The sequence below is a fragment of the Podarcis erhardii genome (genome assembly GCF_964252035.2).
Source record: "Podarcis erhardii genome assembly, chromosome: 3".
Classification (NCBI taxonomy): Eukaryota; Metazoa; Chordata; class Lepidosauria; order Squamata; family Lacertidae; genus Podarcis; species Podarcis erhardii.
In genome coordinates this window covers 105,635,388-105,649,381 of record NC_138507.1, presented here as the reverse complement: position 1 = coordinate 105,649,381, position 13,994 = coordinate 105,635,388, and the positions used below count along the sequence as shown (strand labels likewise).

General features: G+C 48.1%; 1 protein-coding gene across 8 annotated transcripts in view; it reads left to right on the top strand.

Annotated features, from left to right (window-relative positions):
- KLC4 (kinesin light chain 4) overlaps positions 1-13,994 on the top strand; it is a 78,647-nt gene that overhangs the window by 53,232 nt on the left and 11,421 nt on the right. For 4 of the 8 annotated variants that reach the window (XM_081854727.1, XM_081854724.1, XM_081854726.1 and 1 more), the window contains exons 11-13: positions 463-530; positions 1,413-1,521; positions 4,136-4,294. In XM_081854727.1, the coding sequence (XP_081710853.1) occupies positions 463-530; positions 1,413-1,521; positions 4,136-4,294 (336 nt within the window). Of the gene's footprint in view, positions 1-462; positions 531-1,412; positions 1,522-4,135; positions 4,295-9,135; positions 13,148-13,994 lie in introns of those variants that run through there. The other 4 variants (XM_081854731.1, XM_081854730.1, XM_081854728.1 and 1 more) reach the window with 4 other exon arrangements.

The window sequence follows — 13,994 nt, the reverse complement described above, 5'->3', positions numbered from 1 at the left end:
CAGCTTCAGGATCTGTCCTTCCAGTGAGCACTCAGGGCTGATTTCCTGAAGAATGGATACGTTTGATCTTCTTGCAGTTCATGGGACTCTCAAGAGTCTCCTCCAGCACCATAATTCAAAAGCATCAATTCTTCGGCGGCCAGCCTTCTTTATGGTCCAGCTCTCACTTCCATACATCACTACTGGGAAAACCACAGCTTTAATTATATGGACCTTTGCCGGCAAGGTGATGTCTCTGCTTTTTAAGATGCTGTCTAGGTTTGTCGTTGCTTTTCTCCCAAGAAGCAGGCGTCTTTTAATTTCGTGACTGGGACCAAACTAGCTTATATCTTTTTATCCCTACTAGGCATGCAAGCAGAGGCAAACAAACCAGCCATGGCCTTTTGTGCACTGATGCTTTGACTATTCTAACAAGGTCTTCTCTTTTTTCTCTCCTCCTCATTCCCCAATTCCTCTTTCCAGAGCAAACACAGAGAAAACATTGCATATGCAGAGTATGGTGGCTGGTACAAGGCATGCAAGGTCAGCAGGTAAGTTGCTTTCAGGAGTTCTTTATTACTTGTTATTTCAGCTATTAGTTAATATTCCACTTACTTGCCAAGGTGGCTTCTAAGTGATTTAAAAGTATTAAGCTTAATTATAGATAAATAAACACACATAACTGAAGAGCACAATAGAACAATTTCATTGAAATGTTAAATATGTATTAATCCCCAATGAAAATGTACAGGTCCATTAAAACAATACAACAATAAAACAGCAATTGAAACAGGAGGTCCCTTGTTTAGAGAGGAGCCGGTGGTATGCCAATACTGATGGGGTTTCATATTTTATCGGGAAGAGTTTTCGACAACACTGGTACCACCAGTGAAAAAACCCTGTCCCTTCTGTGACTCAGGGTTGAATTGAATTGTTGCCCAAGTGCTCCTGTAACAGCTTTACTAATGGGAGGTTATTATTTTCCAGTTCTCCCCTCCCCCACTGCCCCGCCTTCAGAGCACCTCCTTCCTTGAAAATTGGCTCCAGAGAGTTTGGGGGACCTTTCAGAACAAGATGGAAAGGGGTGGGGGATACAGCAGGAAGGGCAAATCAGCAAAAGTCACTTCTTTTTCTTTAGCAGAAGTATCCACTGGATCCAAAAAGGCTCCTGCAATTTCGGATCCCACCCATTTTATTTATTTTTAGCTTTCAGCTTCTGCTACTAGTATGAATATGCCCGTTTAGGGCCTAATAGCAAGGCACCTCTTTCCTTGTGCAGCAGTTTTCTGCGTAATTGCTGGGCAGTAACCATTCAGCTAAGCAATCTCAATGTCATGGGAAGTTGGAGGTGTGTAGACAAGGTCGGCTTAGTGTTCAAGGTATTGCCATGGTAAGCAAGGATTGCTGGCTTCAGTGTTTCCCTTTCTCCTTAGCCCCACAGTGAACACCACTCTGCGGAACCTGGGCGCACTGTACAGGCGTCAGGGCAAGCTGGAGGCTGCAGAAACGCTGGAAGAGTGTGCAGTGCGATCCCGGAGACAGGTAAGGCCAGCACCACCCCATGAACAACTTCTTGTGTAAAGGGAACTCTAGGGAGAAGAAAGCAAAAGTTGAGTGTTTCATCTGATTTTTAGATTTGCCAGGCAATTTAAGGCTTATCCGGTGGAGCCTAAACCACTGGCTGTTATCAAATATGTAAAATGTCCTTATAAAGTTCCCTGCTGGTGTTGATTGAGGTGGTGTGGCCAGTTGTTTGTCAGTGTGGCTTTTGCTGGAAAGTTGCAGCTCGATAATTTTTTTTCAGGATCCTTCTACTTCATCAGCAAAAGAAATCGCAGCAGGCTATTGAATCTGGCCGAAATAATTTACTTGACATTCTCTGGGTTCAGGCAATACAATCTTGTCTTATTAAGCTTCATGCAATTTAAGCTTTAGCTTCATGCAATTGTAAGCAGCTGCTTTGCTTCCTTACAGGAAAGCAAATCAGGTAATTGTAATTATCCATAATTTCCTTTTATGTCTGTACAGGAAACTATTCTTAATGGCTTCCAAAACCAAGCCAGAAGAACATGAAGCCACGGTTCATGGCTTTACAACATTGGCTTGTTGGGAAGCCATTATCCATAGTTCCCAGTTTGGATGTAATGGGAAGCTAACTGTGGCATCCTGACTTGACGAAGGAGTAGAACAGCTGTGTGCGGGTGCACGGAGCTCATTCATATCTCAGTCCAAGATTTGATTGCATAGATGCATTGATTGCCTGTCAAGATGACTCCTTTGGAAAAGTTCTGCTTAATCAGAAAATGAGCTTTAGATCATTATTGTAGATCTGTCCAGCTGGTTGGGCTGCAATGAATTTATATAGAATTGTGCCCAGGCCATATAGTTGCTGGAAGGCATGAAATGGAAGAGTTTCAGGAACGCTCCTTGTATGTATGTTTATTTTTACCCCGGTTTACTTTGGATGTTCTTGATGGTCTCATCCTGATGCCCTAGTCCTTTCTTGCCAGGAGCTGAGCTAAGCTCAGTGTGTTTCACAACTGGACCATTTAGATGACTGTGGAATTCAGCATCTGGAGAACATTGGGCTTAATTTTTTTTAAGGCAAGTTTTTTAGCCGTTATGGCAGGCATAGTCAAACTCTGGCCCTCCAGATGTTTGGGACAACAATTCCCATTATCCCTGACCATTGGTTCTGTTAGCTAGGGATGATGGGAATTGTAGTCCCAAACATCTGGAGGGCCAGAGTTTGCCTATGCTTGCGTTATGGCTGTGGAAGTGTGGGCAATGCCTGGTGAAGCTTATGTAGTGATGGAGGAAGAGGGTTTTGTTACTGTCCCATTGCTCCATGCCCCACCCCTGAATAACAGAAGTTGGAGGGAAAGATGTGTGTTGGGCAAATATATGCATATATAAAAAATGTGTATGCAATCCATACAAGCCGTGCAACAAAACCAAATCTCAGCTTAGCTTCCTGGGGGAAACAGTAGAAGAAAGCTGTTTCCCTCTTCTCCTGCTTGTGGGTTTTCCAGGGATATCTGTTTGGTCACGATAGGAGATAGGGTCACCTAACCTTTTGGGCCTCCTGGCACATTTGCAAACCAGAGCAACAGTTGTGGGTACATATTCTATTAGCTGCAGTAGGATTTCAATGAGTGGAAGAACTGGGGAACAGACCTTGAGGGCACCCGAGAAACCCTGTGCGGCACATGGGTGCCCTCAAGCACCATGTAGGCAACCTCGTGACCTTTGGTCTGATCCAGGAGGATGTTCCTAGAAAGTCAAGATATACAGAAGGCACATGAAGCCACTTTTGCTCCTCCTCTGTTCCTTTTCTTCCCTTCCCTTCACACAAGCCAACGAGCAAGCCAGGAAGCCTTAGTCAGCTATAGCTTCCCAGTACATCTAAACCGAGGTGGGACATGGGGTTGTGTTCAGCATAGCACTAAGTAGATAGCTCAAAAGCTGCAAGGATTTCTGCTTGTGCAATGGAACTTTATCCATCTCCTTCCCCTGCATCTCTTTAAATGCCCTCAATCTGTTCTAGGGGTTCCCCCAGTACTCTGGAGCAGATTTTGGGTGGGATGCATGGTGCACCAGAAGGAGGAGATGCAGAGGGGAGAAGAATCCTGCAGTAATCCTTGCACTGACGGGATAGTTTAGTTGAAGACCACTCATGATTAGCGGCTTCCAAACAAGCCAGAATATGAAGCCATAATTTAAAGTTAAATTAATACCCCAACTTGTGTTGAAGCCATTAACCATCGTTTCCTAGTTCAGATGTTAGCTGAAAAGTTGGGTTGCTCACTCACGTGAAGGGAGGAGCGAAGTGGGAATAAAGGGGCATATTTTGGCTTAGGAAGCTAAGATCTGATTCTGCAAATGTGGCCAGTGTCTTGGTGCAGACCTTGGCATGCGTACAATGGTGGGATCCAGGAAGCGAAAGGGCAACTCTATAGTCTTTCCAATCCCCTTCCTGAACAGCTTCCTGTCTCCACCCAAAATTGCCACCAGAAAAAAATAAACACACATGACCTTTTGGCCAGGAAGCAAGGAAGTGTTGTACATCTCTAGGAAACGTTTGAGGGGCTCTGCGCTTCCCTTGCCCACCCCCAACCCCTCCTTGTCTCTTTGTTTTGTGCTTGTCCCCTTGCAGGGCATTGACCCCATTAACCAGACCAAGGTGGTAGAGATTCTGAAAGAGGGCGACGGCTCCGAGAGGCGGAGGAGCCGAGACAGCCTGGGGGGCAGCGTCAAGTATGAGAGCGCCACAGATGGTAGCGAGGAAGTGAGTATGGGCGTGGAATGGAACGGGGTAAGTACAAGTCCACTATCAAGACCCGCCTAGCCCGGCCGAGAGAGGCAGAGGGCAGCAAACTCTACCCAGAGCTGTTCTTTCTTTTTTGTCCGCCAATTGCTGCCCCTGCCATCTCGGGGAGCTGATGGCCTGTCGTGGCATGTCCACCTCCATCCATCCTCTTGCATGCTCCCTGCCCGCTCCTCTTAATTGTCGGGTAGCCAGACTCAGGAAGGGAGCTCTTCCCATCTTAGTTCTCACCACTCAACTCGGAACTTAGTATCTCCCGTCCCCCAGTTTTTTTAGGTGGGGGGGGTGGGCGGAAGTAAGAGCAGAAGCCACTGATCGTAGGTGCTTTGATCTCCTCTACTAACATCCTACGGTGCTGCTCTCCCCATATCTGTTGCAGGGACAAGGGACGGGGAGGGAAAGAAGGTTGTTTCGCTTCCCAGGAGATAACTTCACTCTCGGAGCGAAGAGCGTAAAGGGCTTTGTTTCGGTTAGGGTCCTAGGGCTGCCGCCATCCAGGAAAATGGATGTTTATGGGGTAGGGTGTGTATGTGTGTATACGTGTGTGTTTTGTGTGTGTGTGTGTTCAGCATCTGAAGGACATGCCAAGAGGCACTGGAATAAATGTGTGAAGACTCAAAGGCATATCTACCTCAAAGTTTCAAGAGGCCACAAACACACCACAACTGCATTTTCTATAGGCGAGTACAGTGGTACCTCTGGTTAAGTACTTAATTCGTTCCGGAGGTCCGTACTTAACCTGAAACTGTTCTTAACCTGAAGCACCACTTTAGCTAACGGGGCCTCCTGCTGCCGCCGCGCTGCCGGAGCCCGATTTCTGTTCTTATCCTGAAGCAAAGTTCTTAACCTGGAGCACTATTTCTGGGTTAGCGGAGTGTGTAACCTGAAGCGTATGTAACCTGAGGTACCACTGTATGAATTAGAGCAGGTAACCTCCTTCTCTGACCTCCTCCTCCTCCTTTGTTGACCCCTGGATTGGTCTTTTATCAACGAGAGGATTTAGCTTCTTCCTATACGCAGCCTGTTTCCTAACAGAGTGCTTGGGGCTGGGTGGACTGGTGGGACATCGTCTCTGGCGAGTAGCAGGATCCTAAGAGATTTCAGCTAGTGGCAACATTACTATGTCCATGTAACAAGTGAGTTTTGGTGGAAGAATATGAGCCTTGACGAAAAGCATCTTGACTCTGCCTGGTTTCGGTTTTGGGTCCCCGTCCCCCCCGAAGACTGGTTCTTAGACCTGTTGTCTCTCCTCGGCTTGGGGAGAAGTGCGTTTTGTACCCACTCTGAGTTGGGGAAGGTGTGTGAGGATGCGTAGCTTGCCTCAATGCAGCCTTTAAGCATGTTTGTTCCTTTGGGGTTCTCCATAAGATGCAGCTAGCAGCAAGGACCTTGACCTAGATGACGGATGAGGAGGGACTTACCGACCCATTGTTTTAATGCTTTGGTTACGTTTAACTTGCACTCCCTCCATCGCTCACTAACTCTCCATCCTCTCTGCAGCTGCTCGCTTGCTTGCATGCGCCTCTCCACCCCCCATCTATCACAGGCACATTGCCATGACAGCCAATCAGCGCCAAGGTGTCTTGCAATCTTGATTGTGGATTGTACCTAAAAGGCAGCACGTGAACAAAAACTGTAAGAGAATGCGAGGACCCCATAGAAACCTGGGGGGAAAGGAGTGTATAGAACTCCCTCATCCTAAAAGGCTTAAGTCCTCGTTCTTTACTTTTTCAGAGAATGACACTTCCCACTTGGAATGAAGACAGACGTGGTATTTTAAGAGCAGTCACAGGCCCCCTTCCCCTCCGCCCACCATGCGATTCTAGCTTTGTGATTTGCAGCTTGCATTGTGGACGTACAGTCTAGCTAGCTGAACAATCACCTGATCAGCCCTCCCCTCTTCTCAGATGTCATGCAAAGGGAGAGCCTACCACCTCATCAAATGCAGGGCGTCTTGCGATCCGGTGAAGGCTTCCACTGGACTGGATGAGGGGGTTAATTGTTTGCCAATTCCCCCTTAGCCCTGTATCCTCCAGCACCATTTTGGTCCGGAGATTCCACCTCAGATTTTCAGGAAATAGAGGGGGTTGCAAGTTGAAGGAAGAATTAGCAAAAGTTATCATCTTCCTCTCTCCCCACCTACCCTGCCACACACAGTGGTGCCTCGCAAGACGAAATTAATCTGTTCCGGGAGGCTCTTCGTATAGCGGTTTTTTCGTCTTGCGAAGCAAGCCCATTGACTGCTTAGCGGATTAGCGCTATTAGTGGCTTAGCGGCTTTTAGCGGATCAGCTGATAAGCGGCTTATCAGCGGATCAGCTGATAAGCGGCTTCGGGCTTAGGAAAAGGGGGGGGGAGGAAAAAACCCCCGCAGGAACTTGCAAGACATTTTCGTCTTGCAAAGCAAGCCCATAGGGAAATTCGTTTTGCGAAGCACCTCCAAAACGGAAAACCCTTTCGTCTAGCGGGTTTTCCGTCTTGCGAGGCGTTCGTCTTGCGGGGCACCACTGTACATTTATTCTTCATTTAACCAGAAAATCCACAAACCAATATTTTGAAAAAGAGTTCCAAAACCTTTCCAGGAATTGTAGGGAGAGGTGGGTGGATGATTTCTGAGGTCCTTGGAAGATGAAGGTGGTATATAAATTAAATAAATAAATAGAAAGTCATGAGGGCCAGTTCCTCCACAACTTGAGCGCCAGTTTTTCAGTGGTACGTTTTGTATTTAGTCTGGAAATGGCGCTTTCAAACCACTTCCTTCCGCTCTTCAAATGTTGCGTTTGTCTTCATTCTTAGGCTAGTGTCCCTTGCAAGCTATGACTGGGGCTGCCCTTTGTTCTGAGGCTGGCTTCCCCAACCTGGTGCCCCTGAGAAGTTGTCAGACTCCCATCAGCCCTAGCCTGCAAGGCTAAACATTGGGGATGACAGAGACTGCAGTCCAGCAACTTCAGAAGGGCATCAGCTTGAGGAAGGCTGTTCTGATCTATTCCACCTCCTGGGATAAAGGACTGCCTGCCCCCCTCCCCACCTTATATATAGCTATCTCCAGGGCTTAGAGTGGGCTTCATCCCTGAGGAAGAGCCGGTAATTCAGGTGCTGGTTTCCTCTGTAGTCATGTCTGTACTGTGAGCCTACATTGCAGTAGTATTTCTATATTCTTGAATGCTCTTCTTGCTGCAGAGGCCACACCCTTATGCTACAAACCCTTCCCTCTCTCATTGCATGTTTCTTTAGATTGGGGTTTCCCAAACATGGGTCTCCAGCTGTTCTTAGACTACAACTTCCATCACTCCTAGCTAGCAGGACCCGTGTTCAGGGATGATGGGAACTGCAGTCCAAAAACAACTGGAGACCCAAGTTTGGGAAACCCTGCTTTAGATGTTCAAGATGGTGGATCAGCTTGCTTGAGCCTTAAAGGGTTGCCAGTGACATGGATCAGATAGAACTTCCTTCTCCAGCTGAATGGAGGCAGGGCCATCTGAGAGCTATCGATGGAGAGCCTAAGTAGCCACTCCAGAAAAGGGCTGAAACTCGCAGCTGCCCAAATTCCCCAGAGTCTTAAAAACAACTGACTGAGATAAGGCACTAAGCCCTGCTACTGCCATACTTCTTTTCAGTTCAAACAGTATTCTGGCGAGAACTGAGTTTCCTTGCATTCCTCACTGAGAAGATCAGTGAGGCGAACTCTTCTGGAAGACAGGGTTCCCACTGTCACCAGTTGCCTCCTAAAACGTGCTCACTGAAATTATGCGCTTGGTTTACATTGGACAAATGTGAGGCCTTGCTAGCCTGCCCACCATCTCTCATGAGCCGAGCATGTACTCTAGACCAGTGTTTCCCAACCTTGGGTCTCCAGCTGTTTTTGGACTACAACTCCCATCATCCCTAGCTGGCAAGACCAGTGGTGAGGGATGATGGGAACTGTAGTCCAAAAACAGCTGGAGACCCAAGGTTGGGAAACACTGTTCTAGACTGCTTCCCAGAATTCTCAGGACGATCCGCTTAGCATTATGTTAAATGTAACCCAATCCATTTAGTTCATGGGGTCATGGAGATGGATTCTGGAAAGGAGCAGGGGAGCAGCATTTTCTTTGAGAAACAGAATATGTCCTTTCATAGTTGCCACTCCCCCTCCTTTCCTTTCCCCTCTAAACCCCCCACCCCACCCCTCCATATTAGACTGGTAATAGCAAGAGATGTTGGAATAACTGAGGGAGACTTCATTTATGCAACTGCAGTCTAGTGCTTCTTCCTTGCACTAGGCAGTCTTCTCCAATCTTGGCGTCCTCTGAATGTTTTGGACTACAATACTGATCATCCCCTGGCTGATGGGCGTTGTAGTCCAAAACATTCAGAGGATAGCAGGATTGGCAAAGGGTCTGGTTACTGACCCGAGGTCCCATGACTAAGCAAAGTCCTATGCTGTGAATATTTTGAAGCACCCTTTAGCCAATTGCATGTTGCCCAAGGAAATTCCTTGCCCCTCACCCACCAATAATAAAAATAAAAATAAAATTTTATTTATATCCGCCCTCCCCAGCCAAAGCCAGGCTCAGAGCGGCTAACAACAGTAAAATAATATAGCATTCTAAAATCTATTCATTATAAAATCAGTTCAAATCAAATTAATGGCAACCATTGGGCTAGAGTTCTGTGAGGATTATAAAGGGCAGCTGTGTGATTTTCTCCCCACCCCACTGACCTGCAGTCGTTTGCTCCCCATGCTTGTACCATTGGCTTGTATCTCCCTTCCCTCCTTTTCGTTTGGGGTTGTTGTGCATCCTCACTATGGCCTTGTAAAATTTTGTCTTTCTCCTCTCTGTGCACTAGGCTTAAATGCCTCCTGAGACTCCTTCCTCCCCACCATCACACACACAAACCCCACCCTACCCCTTCACCACAATCGCCCGGATGTTTGTGTGCCGCCCCTCTGGCTTTCTTCCTCCAAGCCACCCCTCCCCTCCTTCCACCGTTCCTGCTCTCCTTGGCAAGGACTCCACGGCAGTCCCCAACCCCAACCCGGCGGGCACCGAGGAGTGGAACGGCACCCGCAGAGGAACGTCCAGCTGGCTGCACCCTGGTTCTACTGCTACCATGTCAACCGGCAAGAGAGAGCAGGAAGAAACTCCACGAATCCGCCATTTTGCCCCACCCCTTCCCCTCTGCCAGTGCAGGACTTTGGCAGAACTCCTTGTGACTTCCTCCGTTCTCTTTCCTGTGTCTTAACGGGGGCCCTCGATGAAGGTCTTCTGCAGTCTGAAGAGGTCCTTGCTGCCCATCTCTCTGCCCTACTCCTCCTCCTGGCTTCCTTCCACCGTCTCCCACCATCCCTCTCCTTGCCTTCTAGCATAACTCAGATTTTTCTGCTTCCCATTTTAGCTCTCCCCCTACCCCGACTTGCCCTTCTCTCTGCCTCCTTCCCCCTCCACTTTCCCTTGAAGCCAGAGCAGATGGTGGGGAGGCAGGGTAGACATTGGGATATGTGTGTTTCTCACCCCTAGCTTCGGATGGCAGGGAAAGTTAGGGAGATGGGCGAATTGTACTCTTTGCCAGGGATGAGGAGTGTGTGGCCCTCCTGGTGTTGTTGGATTCCCCAGCCTACATGGCCAGGGGTCAAGGATGATGGGAGTTGTAGTCCAATAGCCCCCATCCTTGTTCCGTGCTCTGTTTTCCTTTCCTGTTCATCTGGTCAAGTCTGGGATGCCTAAATGGCATTTGTATGCCCGCTGCTGCCGCAGGTAAAGGCCTTGCAGCCACCTTCTCATAGGGATTGGGCCTGTCCAGATGGAGATGGAAGAAGCTTCAGGCTTGTGTCCATTCTCCTTGCTGATGGATCCTCTTAGCCTATTCTTGCAGGGTAAAGAAAGAGAAATGGGGCACATGTATTGAAAATAAAAATACTGACGGACATGCCAGGGCAAAAGTGTGATAGGCAGAAGCATGAGATGTGACTTCCTAATGAGGACCTTGTTTTATATGAGCTGGGCATAGTCCGTCTCCTGTATGGCATGGAGACTTTGGAGGAGGGTAGGCTAGAGGGGCTGCAATCATCATGGATAGCGTTTTCATGGCCTATTCAGTACTGGCCCCTCTGATTAGACTTTTGGTCTGGATTTCCCCTGCCAGTCTAGCACTACAAGACGCCTGCATTTCAGAAGAAACAGCCTCTCTAGGACTCTGAACTCAGGAACATTTCCTCACACAGTTCCTTTTTTTTCGCAACAGGAGAGATAATCGCAGACAAGGGTGACTCAACTGCCTCAACTTGTTGTGTGGCGGGGGTGGCAAAATGGGACTGCATATTTGCATCTCTTTTATTTATTGTCATGAATGTAAAAGATTTAACCTTGCTGTGGTTTATCACCGGAAATCGCAAGGTCCCAGCCAAATGTCACAGACAAACACACACACACACACACACACACACACAAAATCCACCCTGAAACCCACACCAAATGGGTGTGTTTGTAGCAATTGTAGCTGCTACTTATTTTAGAAGCCTGGCTAGGCAAGTGGGAGAGAGCGTTGGAACTGCACATCCTTGTATAAAAAGGCAGAGATCTAAGGCTCTTGCATGCAAGACAGCGAGGAGCAGAGGCAGGCAGAAATAGAAGGCCTTGGTTTTAAGGTGGCAGTAGTTTGGCCCATTGCGATGGGGCATTGGGGAATATTTTAAGGGATGGGGAAGGGAATTTCTGGTTGGGGCATGGAAGTGTACAGTGGAAGTGTGGGAGAGACGTGCAGTCCTACATGATTATATAGAAGCACGTCTCACTGTGCTCATTGGCACTTATTCCCAGGTACATAAGATTTCAGCCTTGGTGGCAGCCATGCCACTGAATGCATGAGGGTGTAGCTTTGTAGGGAGCTGAGGGTGAGGAGGAGGAGGAGGAGGAGGAGGAGGAGGAGGGAGAGAGAGAGAGAGAGAGAGAGTTCCCTTAGGAACTGGGGCGTACAGCGGGGCTTGCAATGTGTTGTTGGAATTTATTTTTTCTTTTTTAATGAGGTGGGGATTTAAATGTAGACTGTGAAAAAGGGCACGTTGTTGGAGAGAATACCGGAAGGGATTTGTTGAGTAGAAAGCAAAGTCTGGGGAAGGGTTGGAGAGAAGTCCACTTGCATGCAGAGCATTTGTTTTTGGGTCCATTTTACATCATGGAAACCTACATGGCCAGGATCGGTCAGGGCCAAATCCAAATTGGACAGAGCAAGGACACACACACACACACACACACAGCATTCATGCATTTCCACACACTTGGCGTATTCACTCACTTCCAGACACTATCCTGGCTCCGTCTCCCTTCTCCTCCCTCCAGCCACCCACTTCCCCTGCCTGCCCTCTTTAGTCAAACAGGCAGGGCTGAGCTGACAACGCAGGAGGACGTTGCTGTCTCCCTGTATCGTCATCCTGCTGTGCTTCTTCTCTGAGAATAGGACCCCCTTTCTCAGCGTACAGTGAAGAAGCCAAGCCGGCGAGTGTTGCAGGAAGAGAGCAAGCTCCCTTTTACATTGCCAGCTTGGTGGGCCTGGTTCCCCCGCTTCTCAGCTGTTTCACACAGACGAGGGTTGTGGGGAGGGGTGGTTGAAACCTAACTTCCCCGTGATCTCCCTCCTCCTTGCGCTGCTCAACCAATCCGCAGCGAGCATATGAGAAGCAGTGGAAATGGGGCTGTGGAGGAGGCGGGGAGTAGGACTTGAGGGGGAAGCCGATTGGCCAACTGGGAAAGCCTGGCAGGCCGTATTTGGCCCACAGGCCGAAGTTCTCCACCCCTGGTGCAGATGGTCTAGCAATGCCTGAAGGGAAATCTGGGCACTGGAATTTTCTGGGCTCTGGTTTCGAAGGGAGACAGTTAATTCATCCCTTGCACTGGTGCTGGACGTATAACTCCTTTATGTTTCTGAAGGGGAGTCAGGCGCTTTGATCCTCCTCCACGGCATGCAGGTGTGAGGGAATTTTTCCCCTTCAGCTCTCCTACCCATGCATAGCTTTTGTGGCTGTTTTTGATGTGATTTGGTGTTCTTGTGAGTATAGCTGGCTTTAAAAGAAGACGGCAATTAGATAACGTTTATAAATTAGAATTAGGGCTAGGTGTTAGGTAAGACATATGCAGCCTTTTTGCTCCAGCTGCCCATAACCATAGAGTGCTGGAACTGAATCCTAAGAGTATGCCATTATTGCCCTGTGCTGTTCTTTCTGAAGCAGCTGGAGCTGCTGGAGGCAGGATGCAGGTCAAGGGAGTGCCTGACCCGGAAAGGATGCTCTCGGCTGGAACTGTGTGGCAGGACAGTCTGAAGGCTCTTGGGCCTAAATGCCTCTTGGGGTTCCTTTTGGGAGGTCCTTTGCAGCCGCTGCAGAACTTTTTTGCTTTTTTGCCTGTCTGCTTCTGAAAGGGGGCAGCTTAATGCATGTCTGGGGCATGGCAGCTCTTGCCTCCCCATAAAGGGAGCCGGTAGGGAGAGGTGTAACCAACCCATCCAGAGGCAGCGCAGGCTGCAGTTGCTAAGAACCTATTGATGCTTCTTTTACACATGGTTGTGGTTCTGCCCTGCACCAAGTGGGGAGGTGAAGGATGCTGTGAAGATGCCTCTGGAGCCCGTCCTGGGAAGCTGCTTCCAGGGCCTCCCCTTAGAGCGACGGAGCCTCGATCAGCTCTCTGCCCAGCTCTGCATTTTGCCTTGCACTGGGGCTCTCCACAAGCCTTTCAAAAAAAATAAAAATAAAATAGCACTAGCTGGGGGTGCTAAAAGTGTGTTCTACTTTCTGCCTTTGGCGCATACTTGGTGCTTTCCTTTAATGTTGTGAACTGATTTACCTCCAATTAAAGGCAGAAGGACCTGATCCCCTTCTTCTCCGTGACTCTTTTCACCATGCCGCCGCTCTTCTTATTCTTTTAAGAGCATTGCTGTCTCTTTCCTCCACCGGCAAATCTTTATAGGCTTCCACACACTGCAAATGCTCTGCTGTGAAAAGCAGGCAGCAAACTGGCCTTAGGTACATGTGTAAAGTATGAATGAAGTGTGTGTGTGTGTGTGTGTGTGAGAGAGAGAGAGAGACGGACGGACGGACGGACTATTATGGAGCAAGTAAGGGGAAAGGATTTGCTATTCCCTGTGCAGTAGCCACCGTGTATAAAGTCACTCTGTCAAACAGAAGGGGGAAACAGAAGCTTTAAGAAGACCTGTTGTGGTTTTTTTTGTTCAGAATTATTGCTTACCCATACAGTCTGAGGTTCAGTGGGTCTGAGAATCTACACCTCTAAGGGAAAATGCTGCATCAGGCATTTATAGGAATAATAAAATATGAATAGTTGCTGCAGGACAGCAGCATGCGTGCAATTCAGCAGTGGACCTGAATTCATTCCCACTTTCCTGCACTATATTGTCTCTCTCTCTGCCTCCAAGCTTACCCTGCCTGTCCTTGTGGCTTCCAGCACCGCAAGAAAGTAAAAATATTTGGAGAATATAAAGCAAAGCAAAACTGCTCAAATGTTTTCAATCACCCAAACGCTTCGACCGCCAAGGGAAAAAAGAATGAGTCTTCCTACTTTAGGAGAACTGGGATATATTAGCTTCATTTTTAATAATGTTCGTGATGGGAATACCAGGTTGGATCAGCTCATCAGTGAAACATTTCTTGTCTGCTTTTCTAAAAAGACAAGGCAGGGTAAAGAAGTAAGATTATATAT